This window comes from Triturus cristatus, chromosome 1_1 (assembly GCF_964204655.1).
Source record: "Triturus cristatus chromosome 1_1, aTriCri1.1, whole genome shotgun sequence".
Lineage (NCBI taxonomy): Eukaryota > Metazoa > Chordata > Amphibia > Caudata > Salamandridae > Triturus > Triturus cristatus.
In genome coordinates this window covers 67,511,567-67,526,317 of record NC_140579.1, presented here as the reverse complement: position 1 = coordinate 67,526,317, position 14,751 = coordinate 67,511,567, and the positions used below count along the sequence as shown (strand labels likewise).

The following is a 14,751-nucleotide window of genomic DNA, read 5'->3' as shown; positions in this document are numbered from 1 at the left end:
GTTTTCCAATCCACCCATCAACCAGGTATTGCAGTACCTCTAGGAATGGTGCACTTCCCCACCCAGGGAAAACAATGATGGTCAAAAAAGAGACAAGAAAACAAAGCAGAGTGGCGCTAATGAATTTGGGTGTGATTAAAATCAATCTAACCTATTTGTGACCACTCTATATTGCTTTATTTAGATATTTTTCATATATTGAACATTTTATTTCTCTCTGTCCTGAGGCTGCACTTTGGAATAGAATGATATGTCAAGCAAAAGTGTTTTTCTGTTTTTGGATCCATTTCACAGGGGAACAAATAAACGAAAGTAGAGGAAAAAAGAGGGTAAGAGTTTCAGAAAGACAGAAAGAGAGGGAAGAAGAGGAAGAAAGAGAGGGAGCAGCTGCCAGCATCAGAGCAGGAGAAGTGGACACTGTCCTCGACTTCTCTGGGCAAAAAGTTAAAAACAGAGTCTTTTTCCATGTCTGTTCACCCGCCCGTCCTCTGACGGCCACAAACGCCAAGCCTCATCTATAAACCGTTGCTATTTTTGCCGTCCTGAGGCGCGTTTTATCACAGAAATAACCCCAGTGAAAGAATCAAAACACAACTCGCACTACACCACAGTGCAAACAAAGTACTTTAAAAATAAAAAGAGAGAATGCAGAGCGCACACCCCGTGTGCTCTTCAACACCCACCCAACACCATACACATCGAGCACCACACAACAGTTGCGGGCGGCGGGCATGACTGAGGAGGAGGGGGGGTACGCGCGGGGAGGGGGGTGGGTGGGGGTTTAATTTAATGATAAAACTTACCAGGCATCTCCTCCAGTCCCGAGTTGCATCACGTCCCCTCTGCAACTTGGTGGACCGCCGTGGAACAAACTTCTCCTAGCTCTTTCTTTTGCCGCTCAACAGGATACCAACTGCCAAATCAGGAGACTGGATGCGACGGGGGGCCGGGCGGCTGGCATTTGATAGGGCATGGGGCGACTTAACGAAAAACACGTCACCGCCCGAGCAGGAGCCTATCTCCAGACTCCTGCACTACACTAGGCATGCGCAGCATGCCTAATGCTTTGTTAATGTGAGTGAGGGGCTTTGCTCCTCTCTCACATGCGCAGACAGTCCATCTTCTAGACTCCTGCTATCGGCTGCGTGCGCAGTGCCTTGACACATGCGCCGCACTTTCACCCCTGAAGCACAGGCCGGCCCGGAAATGTAAACAGACGAATTGTAAAAGCTGTCAATTTGTCTGCTTACATTCCTGTTGGCCGAACTGCAGTGAGCAGTTTCTTTTGTAGGGCGCTGCCCCAACGCCCCTAATGGACCATCCGCCACTGCTTAGTACTAGCATGTAAAGGAACTATACAGAATGCGCTTCTGTTCACCAGTTGAAAGCCTCCACCGCAGTATTCATCAGTAATCCTCGCACTGGTTCCCAGAATACCGCGTGACGTCATTTGAGCTTTTTAAGGTGGTCCCTGGTGGCAATATGCATGTTTAAAGGGCTCCTAGGAGAACTGGGGGTTTATCCATGTCAGGCTAACGTTTTACAGCTGTACCCATCTTTAGGTGCTTAGTCCAATGTAAAGAGATGTCTGGTTCTGACATGCCCCGGCAGTCCTCCTCCCACTAGTGGCTATCCAGAGCCACTTTATTTTTGCTTCTACTTAAAAGTTCTTTTAAGTGACGGGACAGTACACATACAGGCCACGCAGTTGCTTTGGCAGTCCATTATTCCCATCCTTCTGGCAACAGTCAGACTGCACTTGGTTCTAGAGAGTTAACGGACCGCCAGATATTCACAAAATGGAAGGGAAGCGGGGTACAGCTCTCTGTGTGCCGACAACCCCCCTCCAAAGGGAGATTCCTGACATAAACCTTGAGAGCAGTGAAACAATCCTCAATAAATGGATAAGTAACTCGGACCAGAGAGTAGGTTTTTGCAACACCATCAAATGCAGCGTGAAATTGTCAAAACCTGGTTCACCCTTTTATGGGATTATAGACAAAGCCTGGAAATCACACTTGTGGATTTCCAGGGTGCATTCAAGAGAGCAAGACAGTCACTCAGAGTCCCACCACCTGCCCTCCGCTCTACCTGTACCAGGCTATGAGGGACAAACATATTTGGCAGAGATTGTCCATGACATGTCTATCAGCAAAGGCCAGTCCTTTCTGGTACCCTTCTTTAATGTGACCACAGCTATTACCTAGTCACAATTGTCTTTATCATAGATTAGATTGGTAAGTTAATTTGTGAATTCTCAAGGTGACCCTGGCTGTCTTTTCTCCAGCTTTGTCATCCAGCAAGCAGGATATGACATTTCTCATGTGCTGTAACTAATACAAGGCGAGAACTTTAGGGAGGGAGAGATAGCCCACATCATTTGAAAGACTTGCAGTAACTTTTATGAGAACATTGAGATGTTATGAAAGGCCCTCGCAACGCTGGAGCGGGCTTTTAATAGCCAGTAAAGCCCACTACAGCGGGCTCTAATGCTATATTAGCACCTTGAAGTAGGTCAGGGTTGATAATGGCTGGCTTTATAATGGCAGGTATAAGCCTTCTGCTCCAACAATCCAATGTTTTTCTTCATGTTTCTTACTTTTTAGGTCTCGGCTAGGCAGCGCATGCTCTGTCTCGTCGAGAGATGCTGTATACAGTATTGTGGGGGAAGCTCTGCCCATGCTATTGATTGGCTGAAATCTGAAATGCTGCATTCTGATTGGTTGCCAGCGTATTAGTCCCGCCTCCTTACTGCCATGACGTCATGTTTATCCTTCCATGGCTATCAGCCCCTTTACTTCAGCAACTCTTTTGTTCCCCTGCCTCCCCCTGTTCACTCCAGCAGTCTGTGACTTCACTGGCCACCACCACCCCCCCCCCACCCACTTCCGTTCCTGCCCTCATTTCTGTTTACAATGCAATACGACTCGCGTAAATACGAGTCCTATTGCATTTGTAAATGCTTTTTTTCATATGATTGGTTGCCTGTATCCGCACTATCTTTTGCCTAACCTGTCCAGACTCTCGCATGCATGCGATGCTTTACATCGTGTGCATGCACGCGAAAAGACTTACTCTGTAGGCAGAAGAGCACCGCCTAAGTACGGGTTCCTTGCACTTTCATTTTTTCATTTTTGAATAGTTGGTTGGCAGAATCTTTTTTTTTTATTGTTGCTTTCTGCTCGATGTTGCTTGCCATCCGCTGCTTTACTACACAACGCAAGCCTGCTCCGGAGCCGCCCGTAGCACCCGCACCTGGTATTGCACTTCCCTGGGGCACGCACAGCTGAACCCTGCCCTGCCTGCTGGTCACACCCGCAGGGACTTCGAGTCGTCGCTGTGACTTCTTCCCTGAGCCGCACTGGGTCGAGGAACATATCCTAGCTGAGGCGTTAGGCTGCGGACTGGCGGATTATCTGTGGGGCCTGCGGAGCTGTACCTGGGACCGCTGGCTGGGAGTGCGGTGCGGCGGCGAAGAGACGACCCGGACCTGCCTGACTGAAGCCCGTGTCGGATGCGACTCTCTGCTGTGCAGCCGGGGCCGAACAAGGGAGTTCGCTCTGCGGCCCACCCAGCTTCCTGCTCTGCGTGGCGACTTGCCCCAGGAGGCCGCAGTGGTCTTCCATTGCCGCTCCCGCAGTTGTAATTATGAATCAGGTGGGCACATCTTTCATCGTGCACCATTAACTGCTCGCCCTGGAGGGAGCAAGATGACGTGGTGAACGAACCCGACTAACTGCATCCCATTCACTACTATTGAGGGCGTGTAGGCATGGTGGACCGGCCTGCTGCTCCAACGCTGAATGCCTGCATTGACTCCACGAGATGACCGGGTGCATTACAGAGGAGCACTGCCGCTGCCTGAACCATCATGACGGTGTGTGGGCCTGTAACAGTGAGTACCCATTTGGCCCTGCGTGTGTGTGCACTGGCCTGTAGGCCCCCCCTGGCAGGCATGTCTGTGCACTACTATCACTGCTGTTTTACTAACACTACTATTAATGCTCTCGCTAACTTTTATCACTGCTCTCCTGGTAACGTAACTGATATCACTACTCTATTGGTCATGCTGCAACTGCTTTAATAGTAAAACTGCTGCATTACTATTCTGCTACTTCTAAAGTCATTGCTAACCTGCTAACTTACTCATCTGATACTAAACACAGTATATTAATATATTTATAATAGCAACTACTCCACTAAACTCATTAATATGCAGAGACCAATTGGCATTGCCAATGTTTGTTTGATTGAGCTATGCATCATCCATTTTTACCCCTGCCCTATTTCCAGCCCGGCTCTCTCCTTGACACCGCACCTGTATAAACGTTGGTAAAGAATCTAGATTGGGGTATTGTAGGCTGTGCATACATGCAGAGTCTGCGCAAAAGAACAGCTGGCGTCTGCTTGGGGTTTCTAGACAATAACAAAGCCTTATGTAAAGTTTACTTAGATAGCCTGCCTTGTTGTACAGCCTCAGGATGCGACAATTGCGCAAGACACTAAGGTTGTCGATTCTTACCGTTACTTCATTTGTGTGTTCTTCCCAAAGCTCTATTTACCCCTGGGCATCCCTTGTTTGTGATCTTTTGCTATAAAAACCCATGTAACCGTCATTCAGTGTGCTTCCTCCTTGAGTATCTCTATGGTGCTTGTCAGATGAGGCCCCATTCATGAATGCTAATAAATGATCTTTGGTTTGTACTTCACTCCAGTGTCGATTCCTCCTTACTTGTTTAGAACTCATGGACGAAGGGTGACCCTGCACCAGTGGGTTTTTAATAAATCCGCTTCCACAGATGATGCACACTGAATCCCTACCAACCGTTGTTTAGGTTTTCTCTTTTGCATTACTTTTGAAGTCAGGATTGCATTCTCTGCGATGGGCTACTATGTGTAGAACACATTATTATCTTAAGGGTCTTGTCCACTGTTTCATCAATAAATCTAATCGTCTTATCTGACCATAATGTCACAATAAAGATGTTCGGAAAATAAAATTCACAGCGCTGGCCCATAGTCAGGTCAAGTTTTATAATATCATGTTCCGTGCAAGAAAAATATCAAATTATAGTGATGAGGATTGACAGCTTCCATCTTTAACTATATAACACAAACCTATCTCACGAGTTGTCAACTTTCTCTGGTTGGATCCACGTGGCTGCCAACAATTTGGCAGATACTAGAACTAGTAGTTGTTTCTCTCTCAGAACTCTAGTCTGCATATTTGGCTCAATCACTGAGAACCGCATATGTTGTTGCCACAGTGACGGGATTCACTGAAACCTTCTGTGTACAACCAAACAATTTGGTGGTTCAACAGTGTTCATAATAATCAAGGAAGTGCAAAGTGTACCAACTTAGAATGATGAGAAGCAGAAATGAAATCTAGAGTAACCTTGAATTTGCAGAAGTCAGAAAGGAATCTTTATTAATCAGGTTTACAGAAAAGAAAACAAACCCTTTGATAAAAATGACAGTGGCACCTTCAAAGAACCTTATTTAAGAAACATATGAAATTGTAATGAAAAAAACTGTGAACAGAACCTTTGAATAAGACTGTATGCTGTGTCCCGCGGACCCTCAAAAGAGCATTGCTATTGTAGCCCACTCTATAACTGCACAACAATAACATATTCATGGGCCTATAGCAGCTCACGTTAGCTCTTGAATGAGACTGTATGCTGCGTCCCGCTGACCTTCAAAAGAGCATTGCTAATGTAGCCCACTCTATAACTGCACAACAATAACATATTCAGCCCTGTGCTCCAATATCCATCTCTCGACTTATTTTAAGGCAAATATCTGTGTTCTGATAGTCAGTGAAGAGTGAGGTGATGAGCGCACATCATGTATCCACTTTAGCAACAGGATACAGTACAGGAAAGTGTTAATACAAATCAGACAATGTGATGGGGACATTGTTTATGCAGTAAAAAGCCTCATGAGACCACCCTCACATTTTTATCTAATCTAGCAATGACAGCATGACTGTAAAACATCACTCAATACTAAACTGAGCAGTGCAGACATCAAAAGGCCTTTTAACTTTGTGAGTTGGGATCTACAGAGGTTCCCAAGGACAACTTGGTACCATAAAATGGCGGCTGGCCTGAAGTTGGTCTTTTGAGTTACATTTAATTGGTCAAGTTAAAGAGCAAACTTTACGGTCTTTTCCTCACTTAGTAGTTACGATTTCTATTTTCTGTAGCATAAAGATTCCAGTCCAGGCTCACAGGTTGGAAGTTGTGCTGACTGTGTTCAGAATCTTCGTTCTGAGGATGACACCACCTTGCCATCAACCTCCTCGGTCACGATGGTTCGGACCTGAGTGGTAGATGTGCTTGTTTTTGTGCTGGAGCTGGCAGAGGAGCTAGATCCTCCTAGGATACAAAGAAAAAACATATATTGCCGATAACACCCGTGAATTTACTATTTATATTAAATCTGACCCTTGTAGCAAGAAACATATAGGAATTTAGAAGGGAGACATATAATCACATACATTTATAGGAATAATATTGAGATGAAAATCACCCATTTTTTTACAAGTTCATTTTATTTGCTGTCTAATTGTTGAAAGAGAACAGATCCAGGCGGTGTGCTTATCTGAATCCCATGCCTATATTTGGTAAAACGTAAAAGTCAATTACATGCTAATAAGAATGGCACGGCCACTAGAAGGAAAACGTAAGTTCTAATGTGCATGGACACACCAGTGTTTCTTATGTCCTTCAATGTATAGAACAATCTGCCCGATGTTAAGAGACCAGTTAGATTAAATTAAGGATAAAAGTTTGCAAGCATTGAGGTTGGCAAGAGATAGAAAAACAAGTGGTAGATTTGCCATTCAGGACTCTGAAATATGTCTTTAAAAACTGTGCGGGTTGAAATCGGGTGCATTAGCTTGTGAAAAACTGACCTATAATTATTATCAGTCATTTTTACTTCAAATTCAGTGGGAAGAACCTCATTAACGCCTCATCCATTGCAGGTGAGCATGGCAATATGTTTATTTCCTTGGCTTTTATGATTGGATGGAAGTAATTTGCATAGTCATGAAGGTCCCACCTTTGATCCATCCTACTTCTGTTTGCATCACTGCGGCTTCTGAGGACATCAGTGCCAGCTCCTTTAGTTAATAATGAGTACAATCATACTGTGGCGCTGGCCACTGGTACCAAAGCACAAAGCAGAGATAAGCACGGGCAAATTCACAGTCTGGCTCGAGTAATGCAGAGCATTCTTTAATTATGATTTCTGTTTTGTTCTTCTTCCTACACTTTGCTAAAACTTTTAATAAAATCTATACATTCTCTCCTTAATAAGACCGTTCCCCCACGTTATCTAAGGTGGGATGAGCTGACTACGTTGGGCGTCGCCTAATTTGCACGTTCCTCCTAAATTCCAGGAGGGACACAGTCACATGGCAGGCAATTCAAATAAATGATTGCCCTTTCATAAACCTATTTGGTGCATGTGTAGGAATTTTAATTTCCCTCTGGGGCTGTCTTTAATGTCATCTGTTATGCTACTGTTTTGTGGATCTATTCCATAAGAAGAAAAGCTACTCACCGCCTTTTACAGCTCCAGATGTCCAAGCGGCAGATCTGTGAAAAATACCTCTTTGTTAACCATGCGGCAGATAAAAAAACATTTATACAATTCAAAACCATAGATTGTATAGGATGAACTATAGAGTCTACTGACCTACTAAGAATGCAATAGAAGATAAACATTGGTTTTACATTATACAGCTATTTATTTTTACATTTATTAAGGCCCTCTTCATATTTTCCATCATATGATGGTTTTGTAACAAACACACACAAGCCAGCATGCACCCATACTCCCAGAAGAACTGAAGCCCTCATCATACTCCACAAAGCACCCTTTTCAGTCCAGATTCTGTTGGCATCAATACTCGGATTTATTTAAGTTACGTCTACGCGCAAGACGTACAACATAGGGGTCGCCATGGATGAGGACGGCGAGGATGAGGAAGGAGAGAGAGACCATGGCAAGGAGGAGGCAGCCACAGTAGGTAAGTACCTTTTTGATTATATTTAAATTAGGGAGGGTGGAGGGGAGCGGAGTTTTTTTCCAACTCTGTGGAACTCCGCGCAGTGGCACTGCGCCATCTCCGCCCGGGGTTAGATAGGTACCAATTGGTGCAATGAGTTTTATTTGTGGGGACTCTAAATCATAGCTTCTTTTCAGTATTAAACTAAATGTCAATTATTATGCATGAATTTCTGACACAAGTTACACCGGAATTAGTAAACCTGCCATTGCGCCTGGTATAAATCAAACCCTAATTTTTTTAATAAGTCAGGAATAGCATGATCCCAAGATCTTCAGTTAACATGCTATGCTATGCAATGTAGTTTTTTATAGAGTGCCAATCACCAGTGAGGGTATCCAGGTGCTTGCCGGTAGGTAGGTGTGGACTTCCCTGGAGTTAATCAAAGAGCCAAGTCTTCAGCTTCTTGTGGAATTTGAGGACCTGATTTGGTGGGGGAGGTTGTTCTAAGTCTTTGGGGTGGTGTGTGAGTAAGTGCAACCCCCACTCTGATCTTCTGTATGCAGGGGATGTGTGCGAGTGAGAGACTGACTGATTGGAGGTGCGTGGATGATTGGTGGAGGTGGATGCATGTGTTGAGGTAAGTGGGGCCTCTGTTGTGCACTCTACACAATTGTGACAGAGGGAAAATGTGAATTGATGCATAAAGTTTTCTAAGTGATTGCATTTTTTGGGAACCACAACAAATAAGAGATGGTAAAGTGAAACATATTGACTTTCGAAAAAGCTTTTTCCATGTTTGACAACAGCATGAATGCAATACAGCTGTGGTGGCCATCTTGGAACAGGATTTGTTAAAGTATTACAAATGAATTTGTAGATGTGTGGAAATGTGGATTTTCCTGATCAGTTATGTCCCCTATCTTGGACCCCAACGGTTCTATATACATGTTACAAGTACATGTATGTTCCCTCCAGTTCCAGTTTCTAAGACGCAAACATATGTGTGTCTACCGTCAACATGTTCTCTGTCAGATCCGCCATCAATGGGCTGGATATTCGATTCCTAGGTATGACAGGCCACCGACTTTATATGGCTAAGTTACTCCATTTTTACAGTTCAGGCGAGTAGGCCTGATTCTGTCCTCAAAGCCTTTCCCTGCTCTCTGTCTCTGACAGCTTCAGCTTGAGCTCGCATCTGTATCCATGAACTTTGTCCTACTCCCTGTGCAGCTAACGGTGCCTGCCTCGGCTAGTTTTCGCCTGTCTGCCAAGAAGCTGTATTTCACCTTCGAATTATCTATTTTGCTCTTCAGCCGATGCATTCCTGTCTAGTGATTTAAGTAAACATTTCCTTTAGCTCACAAGCAAGGGACTCAGCCTTTCCGTCCTCCTGCAAGTGATTCATAGCCCTGCTGCCATGGAAAGTTTTCTATCCCTCGCATCTCATATAGACACTTAGACGCTTGTACACGTACACAGTCAGTATAGAATAGATTCTGTCCGAGAGTCTCTTCCTTGAGGATAACATAGTTCTTTAAACATAGGATGTTAGATATGATTTGGGATTAGGTTGACTTGACCCCCAGACTTCTCGTCTCCACATGTAGAGCTAAATGTCAAGTCCCCTTCACCCCCTAGTTGCACGTCAATTACACGTCATACTGCTGCGCGCGCATCTATGCCAAGTATTATCTTATAGATCCACCTATGTCTGATAATCCTAACCAATTATGTTTCTTTTATTCCTTATTACGCCTAGTTTCGATTATGTCACTGTCACGTCATTTTTCTTATCAAATGTTACGCCTTCTACATTCGTTTCATTGTAATGAACTTATTATAAAAATACATGTCTGTTAATAAATTATTGTACTTCACTTCCTGAACCCTCGTGGTGACGGAACCTGAAGGCCGCGACTCGAGTCGGCCATTTTGAATGGAATAAAGCCCATTAGAAAACCTCTTATACCACGGATTCTGCCTCTTGTTATTTTGAGCTATTTTACTTTATTTTAAGATTCCGCATGAAATTCAGTCCGGTAATATTTATTTTATTTACCACATAATGGCGCCCGAACAGGGACACTTTCTCATCTCACGCGCCGGCGGTGCGTTGCAGGCCCGGTCTCCTGCCACAGCTGGACGGACCATAAACGCGTACCAGCAGGATTTCCTGTAAGCTCCCTCCGGTCAAGCGGGGGCGACTGAGGCTGCGATCAACCCAGACGAGGCGGTGAGAAGTGCGAAGTATCCCGACCAGAGCCTAGCTGAGAGAGCAAGATCCGAGGTATACAGAGGCCCACCAGGTTTTCCGAAATCCCGACGTCCAGAGGGTCCGATGTCCGCAGTTATCGAGTCCTGTCCATTCTCTGAGGCCTTCCGTTTCAAGGAGCTACTCGGTGAGTACCATCGCCGGGGAGGCGTGTTGACGCGCACATAGGTTGTGCCGGTCAAGACGGATTTGGGTACACAAATCCGGTCTGCACTGTTTAGCAGTGTATATGTACTGTTTAGCAGTATATCAAGTATTCCGAAGTATTCAGTTATTGTCAAGAATTCAGCGTGGTGATTAGTTAGGCAGACTGTCATCATTGTCGACCATTATTAAATGTTTAATGTTTAATGTTTAAAGTATTCAGAAAATGTCTTGCATATTGTGGTATGAATGATTGTTCATTGTTCACTGTTCATTATTGTGTTTTTCGTATTAAGTAAGTTCAAGAGTAAGTATCAGGTCAGTTGTCAATATGCCGCTCTTCTCGAAGTTAAGACAGATTACTACCAGAAAAGGGGTGCTTGAAGAAGCAGTTCCTATTCCTCCTAGAGACACTCCAGGACATTTCATGTACCATAAGCATGGCTTAGATGCCATATTGTTTCTTGATCTATGGGTAGATTATACCAAAGGATTACCGGAAAGTCAAAGGTGGCCCATAGCGGGAACCTGGGATGCAGAGTGCATCATGAAAGTGGAGGAAGAGTTATGGAAAAGAAAGGTCAGACAGTCACAGAAAGACGCTGTCGAGTTATGGCGTAAAGAATCTCATAGACGAACAGAAAAAGCACGTAGACAAGAAGAGAGGAGTAAAGAAAGTTCAAATAAAGTTCAAGAAAATCTATTAATTGAGGAAGGTATCCGAGTGAAATCAGAACAAGTGAATAGACAAAGAAATGCTCTTATGAATGGTATGTATCCCCTTCTAGCCGAAGGACTACCTAAGGCTGTTACGGAGGTGCCAAAAGACTTGCCACCCCCATTATTTCCAATTAAGGTACATCCAAAGGGGCTTCCCAGAACCGCAGAAGATGTTTTTCTTTCCTCATATCTAGACGACGCAGCTCCCGAGTATGCTAACGCCGCACCACATAGACCATCTGGCAGAGGGGTTCAACGTCAGGATCAGGTATCTGTCCCCGTGCAACAGCAAGTTCCGACACAAGCGTCGGCAAGCACATCCGTTTCCGCATCTGTCTCCGCAGTCGACTCTACAGAGGTATCGACACCCATAGTTGCGGTGTCACGTTCGACGAACCCTTTCACACCCGACGCCCCAGATGGGGCCACGGGAGGTGCTAGCAGTACTTTTACACCACCTAGAATAAATAAACTTGTCTTTCAAGAGTCAACACATTCACGTACACCAAAATTCGTAAATGAACGTACGCTTAAGGAACTCCTTGTAAATTGTAGATATGACCCAGTGGTTGGTAAAGAGGACGAAATGGTCCTGGCATCATTACGTATCAGACGAGCCGCAGAGTATTTAGCAAGATTACCAGGAATGACTACGCATCTGGATAACATATATCATTTTGTTCAAACAGGACGAGATCCAGGATGTATTAACAGAGCTATGGAATTCCAGAAAGTAGAGATACAGGGGGAACTGTTACGTTTCCTCATAAACTGTGTGATCAGAAATCAAGATCGTCCGGGGGTAGACCCGAATGTAATGCTTACTCTTACAAGATGGAGTCAGAATATATCAGAAGGGAGACACGATAAGCAAAATTGTATAATAGCCATGTGCCGAAAAATCCGTAAAGAAATAGAGCGTATTCATGAAGAAAGATTGGGAACAGACGAGTTTGAGCAAGATGAAGTGTCCGAATCAGGGAACTCTGCAAGACAGTCAGAGACCATAGCTTATGTAGGCAGAGGAAGATCCTGTGAAAATACTAGATGTTTTTCTGATCCAATACACTCTGTATACCCAAATAATAGCAGAACGTATCCGACGCCTGTAATAAATCTGAAATCTCCTGAACATTTGTTTCAAGCCGCAGATAAAATACTACGAGAACGAAGGGGTTACCACCTCCTCGATTCCATAGATGAGCAAGAATTAGCCAGATCAGCCGTTCACTGGATTGTTAGTCCTGAAAAATACGGTGATGAGACCGTAGCACACACGTTTCTCAACCTCAGTACAGATGAACAACGTTTAGCTGGAATCTATATGATTCAGCAACTCCTCATATTATATAAGAGCCAACATGCTGACCCTGGTCCTTTACCTGATATATTAACGGAACTACTCACGTACAGATGGAGAGGTTCTAGTAACAAGCTAATTAAAGAGATATTAGTGTCACGTAAGCAGTACGTCCTTTTTGTAAATCCAGATTCTCTCTCCTTGCCCCCCAGAGAAAGAGCACCGTACTACATGGATAGACAAAATCCTTTACGGGAAGTGCACCCAATAAAAGGCGAAGACAATGAGTTTCACCGTGTATTTGTTTACACACCCATATCAAAAATGGAATTATTAGAAATGAAGAAAGTAGTACCTAGTCATGACAAGTCAGACATGTTACTGATGGGAGAGTACACCTTTCCTGATATTATGACGATATTAAAGGTGCTTTTGCCTGCTGGCATTTATGAAAAACTGAAAGAAAAAGAGTGGGAAGTGGGAGACCAAAAGATAGACTGGACAGCATTAGCAGAGGAAGAAAGGGGCCGAGCTGCAGGTTCAGGGCTCGGGGATAAAGTTAAACTATTACCAGGTTTACTAGTACAGGTACTGCCACGTTTATTAACTACAAAAAAGGAAGATTGGGGTGCAATCACAGCCTGTAAACAAAAGCAAGATGAAGACACAAGCGATTATTATGCTCGATTTGAAAAATGTTTTGGTATAAATAGTGGTATAAAAGCAAGTAGTGACTCATATCCACATCTATTTGTGACAAAATTAGTGGAAAATGCATTGCCTCCAGTGAAGAATAGAATATTGAAATTCGAGAGTACCTGGCAAAGTAACACTCCGTCGCAAATGCTACAAATGTTACAGTATCATCACAATAGAATTAGGGATGAACAAGAACACGAGCATAGACGCATGAAGGATACAAAAATGAAAATGCTAGTTTCTCAGACAGTACCAGCAGATGGTCACAAAAAGGGTGTGACACATCCTGGTGATTCTGCAGTTCCTGTAAAAGGAACCTGCAATTACTGTAAACAACTAGGCCATTATGTACACGATTGTCCAGTCCTGAAACGTAATATAGCTACAGGTATTGCAAAGGAGAGACCACGATTAGTTAGGCAAGATCAGAATGAACAAGGAGCTATGCAGCATGGACAGTCTATGCCAGTTCAGCAACAGTCCATGCCAGCCTCACAGCAACCCATACAGTTTGTGCCAGCTGCACCACCGTTGCCTGCTACTGCCACACAAACTACAACACGACAAATGTATCAGACTGCACAGTATGAATACCCTGAGTATCAGCGTTACGCATGAACCAGCCTAGAGAGGGAAGTTGACTTACCGCTTATTGAGATTCCTGTAGATCAAGAAGGACCTTATGTACATAGTGAATTATTAGGTCAAGATAGAAAATTCTTACTCGATACAAGGGCAAGTCGAACAACCATAAAACGTAGTGAAGTTCCAGGGGCACCCCTCTCAGGCTCTCAAAATGTTTCCCTTGGTTTTTCAGGAAAACCTATTGTTAATGAAGTATCACAGCCTCTACCACTTACGATAGGACCTTTGACACGAACTACAGATTTATTGCTTACTAAATCATGCCCAGAAAATCTGTTAGGAATTAAAACTCTGAAAGCACTAGGAGCCATAATATGTTGTTCTCCGGAAGGAGTAAGGTTGTTTTTGCGTGATTTTAAAGGTCACTATGTGTCTAGAGACATGGATCCCCGACTACAGATTTTACCAGTACATCTATGGGCACAAGGCCCTACGGATGTTGGCTGCATGAACATTACACCCTATCGAGTTACATTGAAAGCAGGAGTGGTACTACCACGAATGCGACAATACAAGTTACCGCATGATGCTGTAGTGGCTTTGCTGAAAATCATTGATGAGCTAATTGCCCAAGGAGTAGTTGTAGAAACAGACTCCAATGTATGTAATTCACCGATAATTCCGATTCTTAAACGAACTGATCCTACTGCCCCACCAGTGTACCGATTGGTTATTGATTTGCGTGAACTAAACAAGTGTATTGTACCACAATTCCCTGTGGTCCCTGATATATCATCATTGTTGACAGCAATTGATTCCGAAGCAACATTTTTTACTGTAATTGATCTCAAGAATGCTTTTTTCAGCGTCCCAATAGATCCGGAAAGCCAATACTTGTTCGGATTCAGTTTAAATGGGCGCAGCTTTAAATTCTCACGCGCTCCCCAAGGATTCACAGAAAGCCCCAGCATCTACAGCCAAGCACTGAAACGAGAACTTGACAGT

The 14,751-nt window shown here is 44.0% G+C and overlaps 1 protein-coding gene across 1 annotated transcript in view; it reads right to left on the bottom strand.

Annotated features, from left to right (window-relative positions):
- Positions 1-6,152: 6,152 nt before the first annotated feature.
- Positions 6,153-14,751, bottom strand: part of LOC146869432 (keratin, type I cytoskeletal 14-like) — a 56,675-nt gene continuing 48,076 nt past the window's right edge. Inside the window, exons 4-5 of the mRNA XM_085599837.1 lie at positions 7,576-7,610; positions 6,153-6,383 (exon numbers count right to left, since the gene is read on the bottom strand). Of these exons, the coding sequence (XP_085455963.1) occupies positions 6,262-6,383; positions 7,576-7,610 (157 nt within the window). The 3' untranslated portion in view covers positions 6,153-6,261. The remainder of the gene's footprint in view (positions 6,384-7,575; positions 7,611-14,751) is intronic.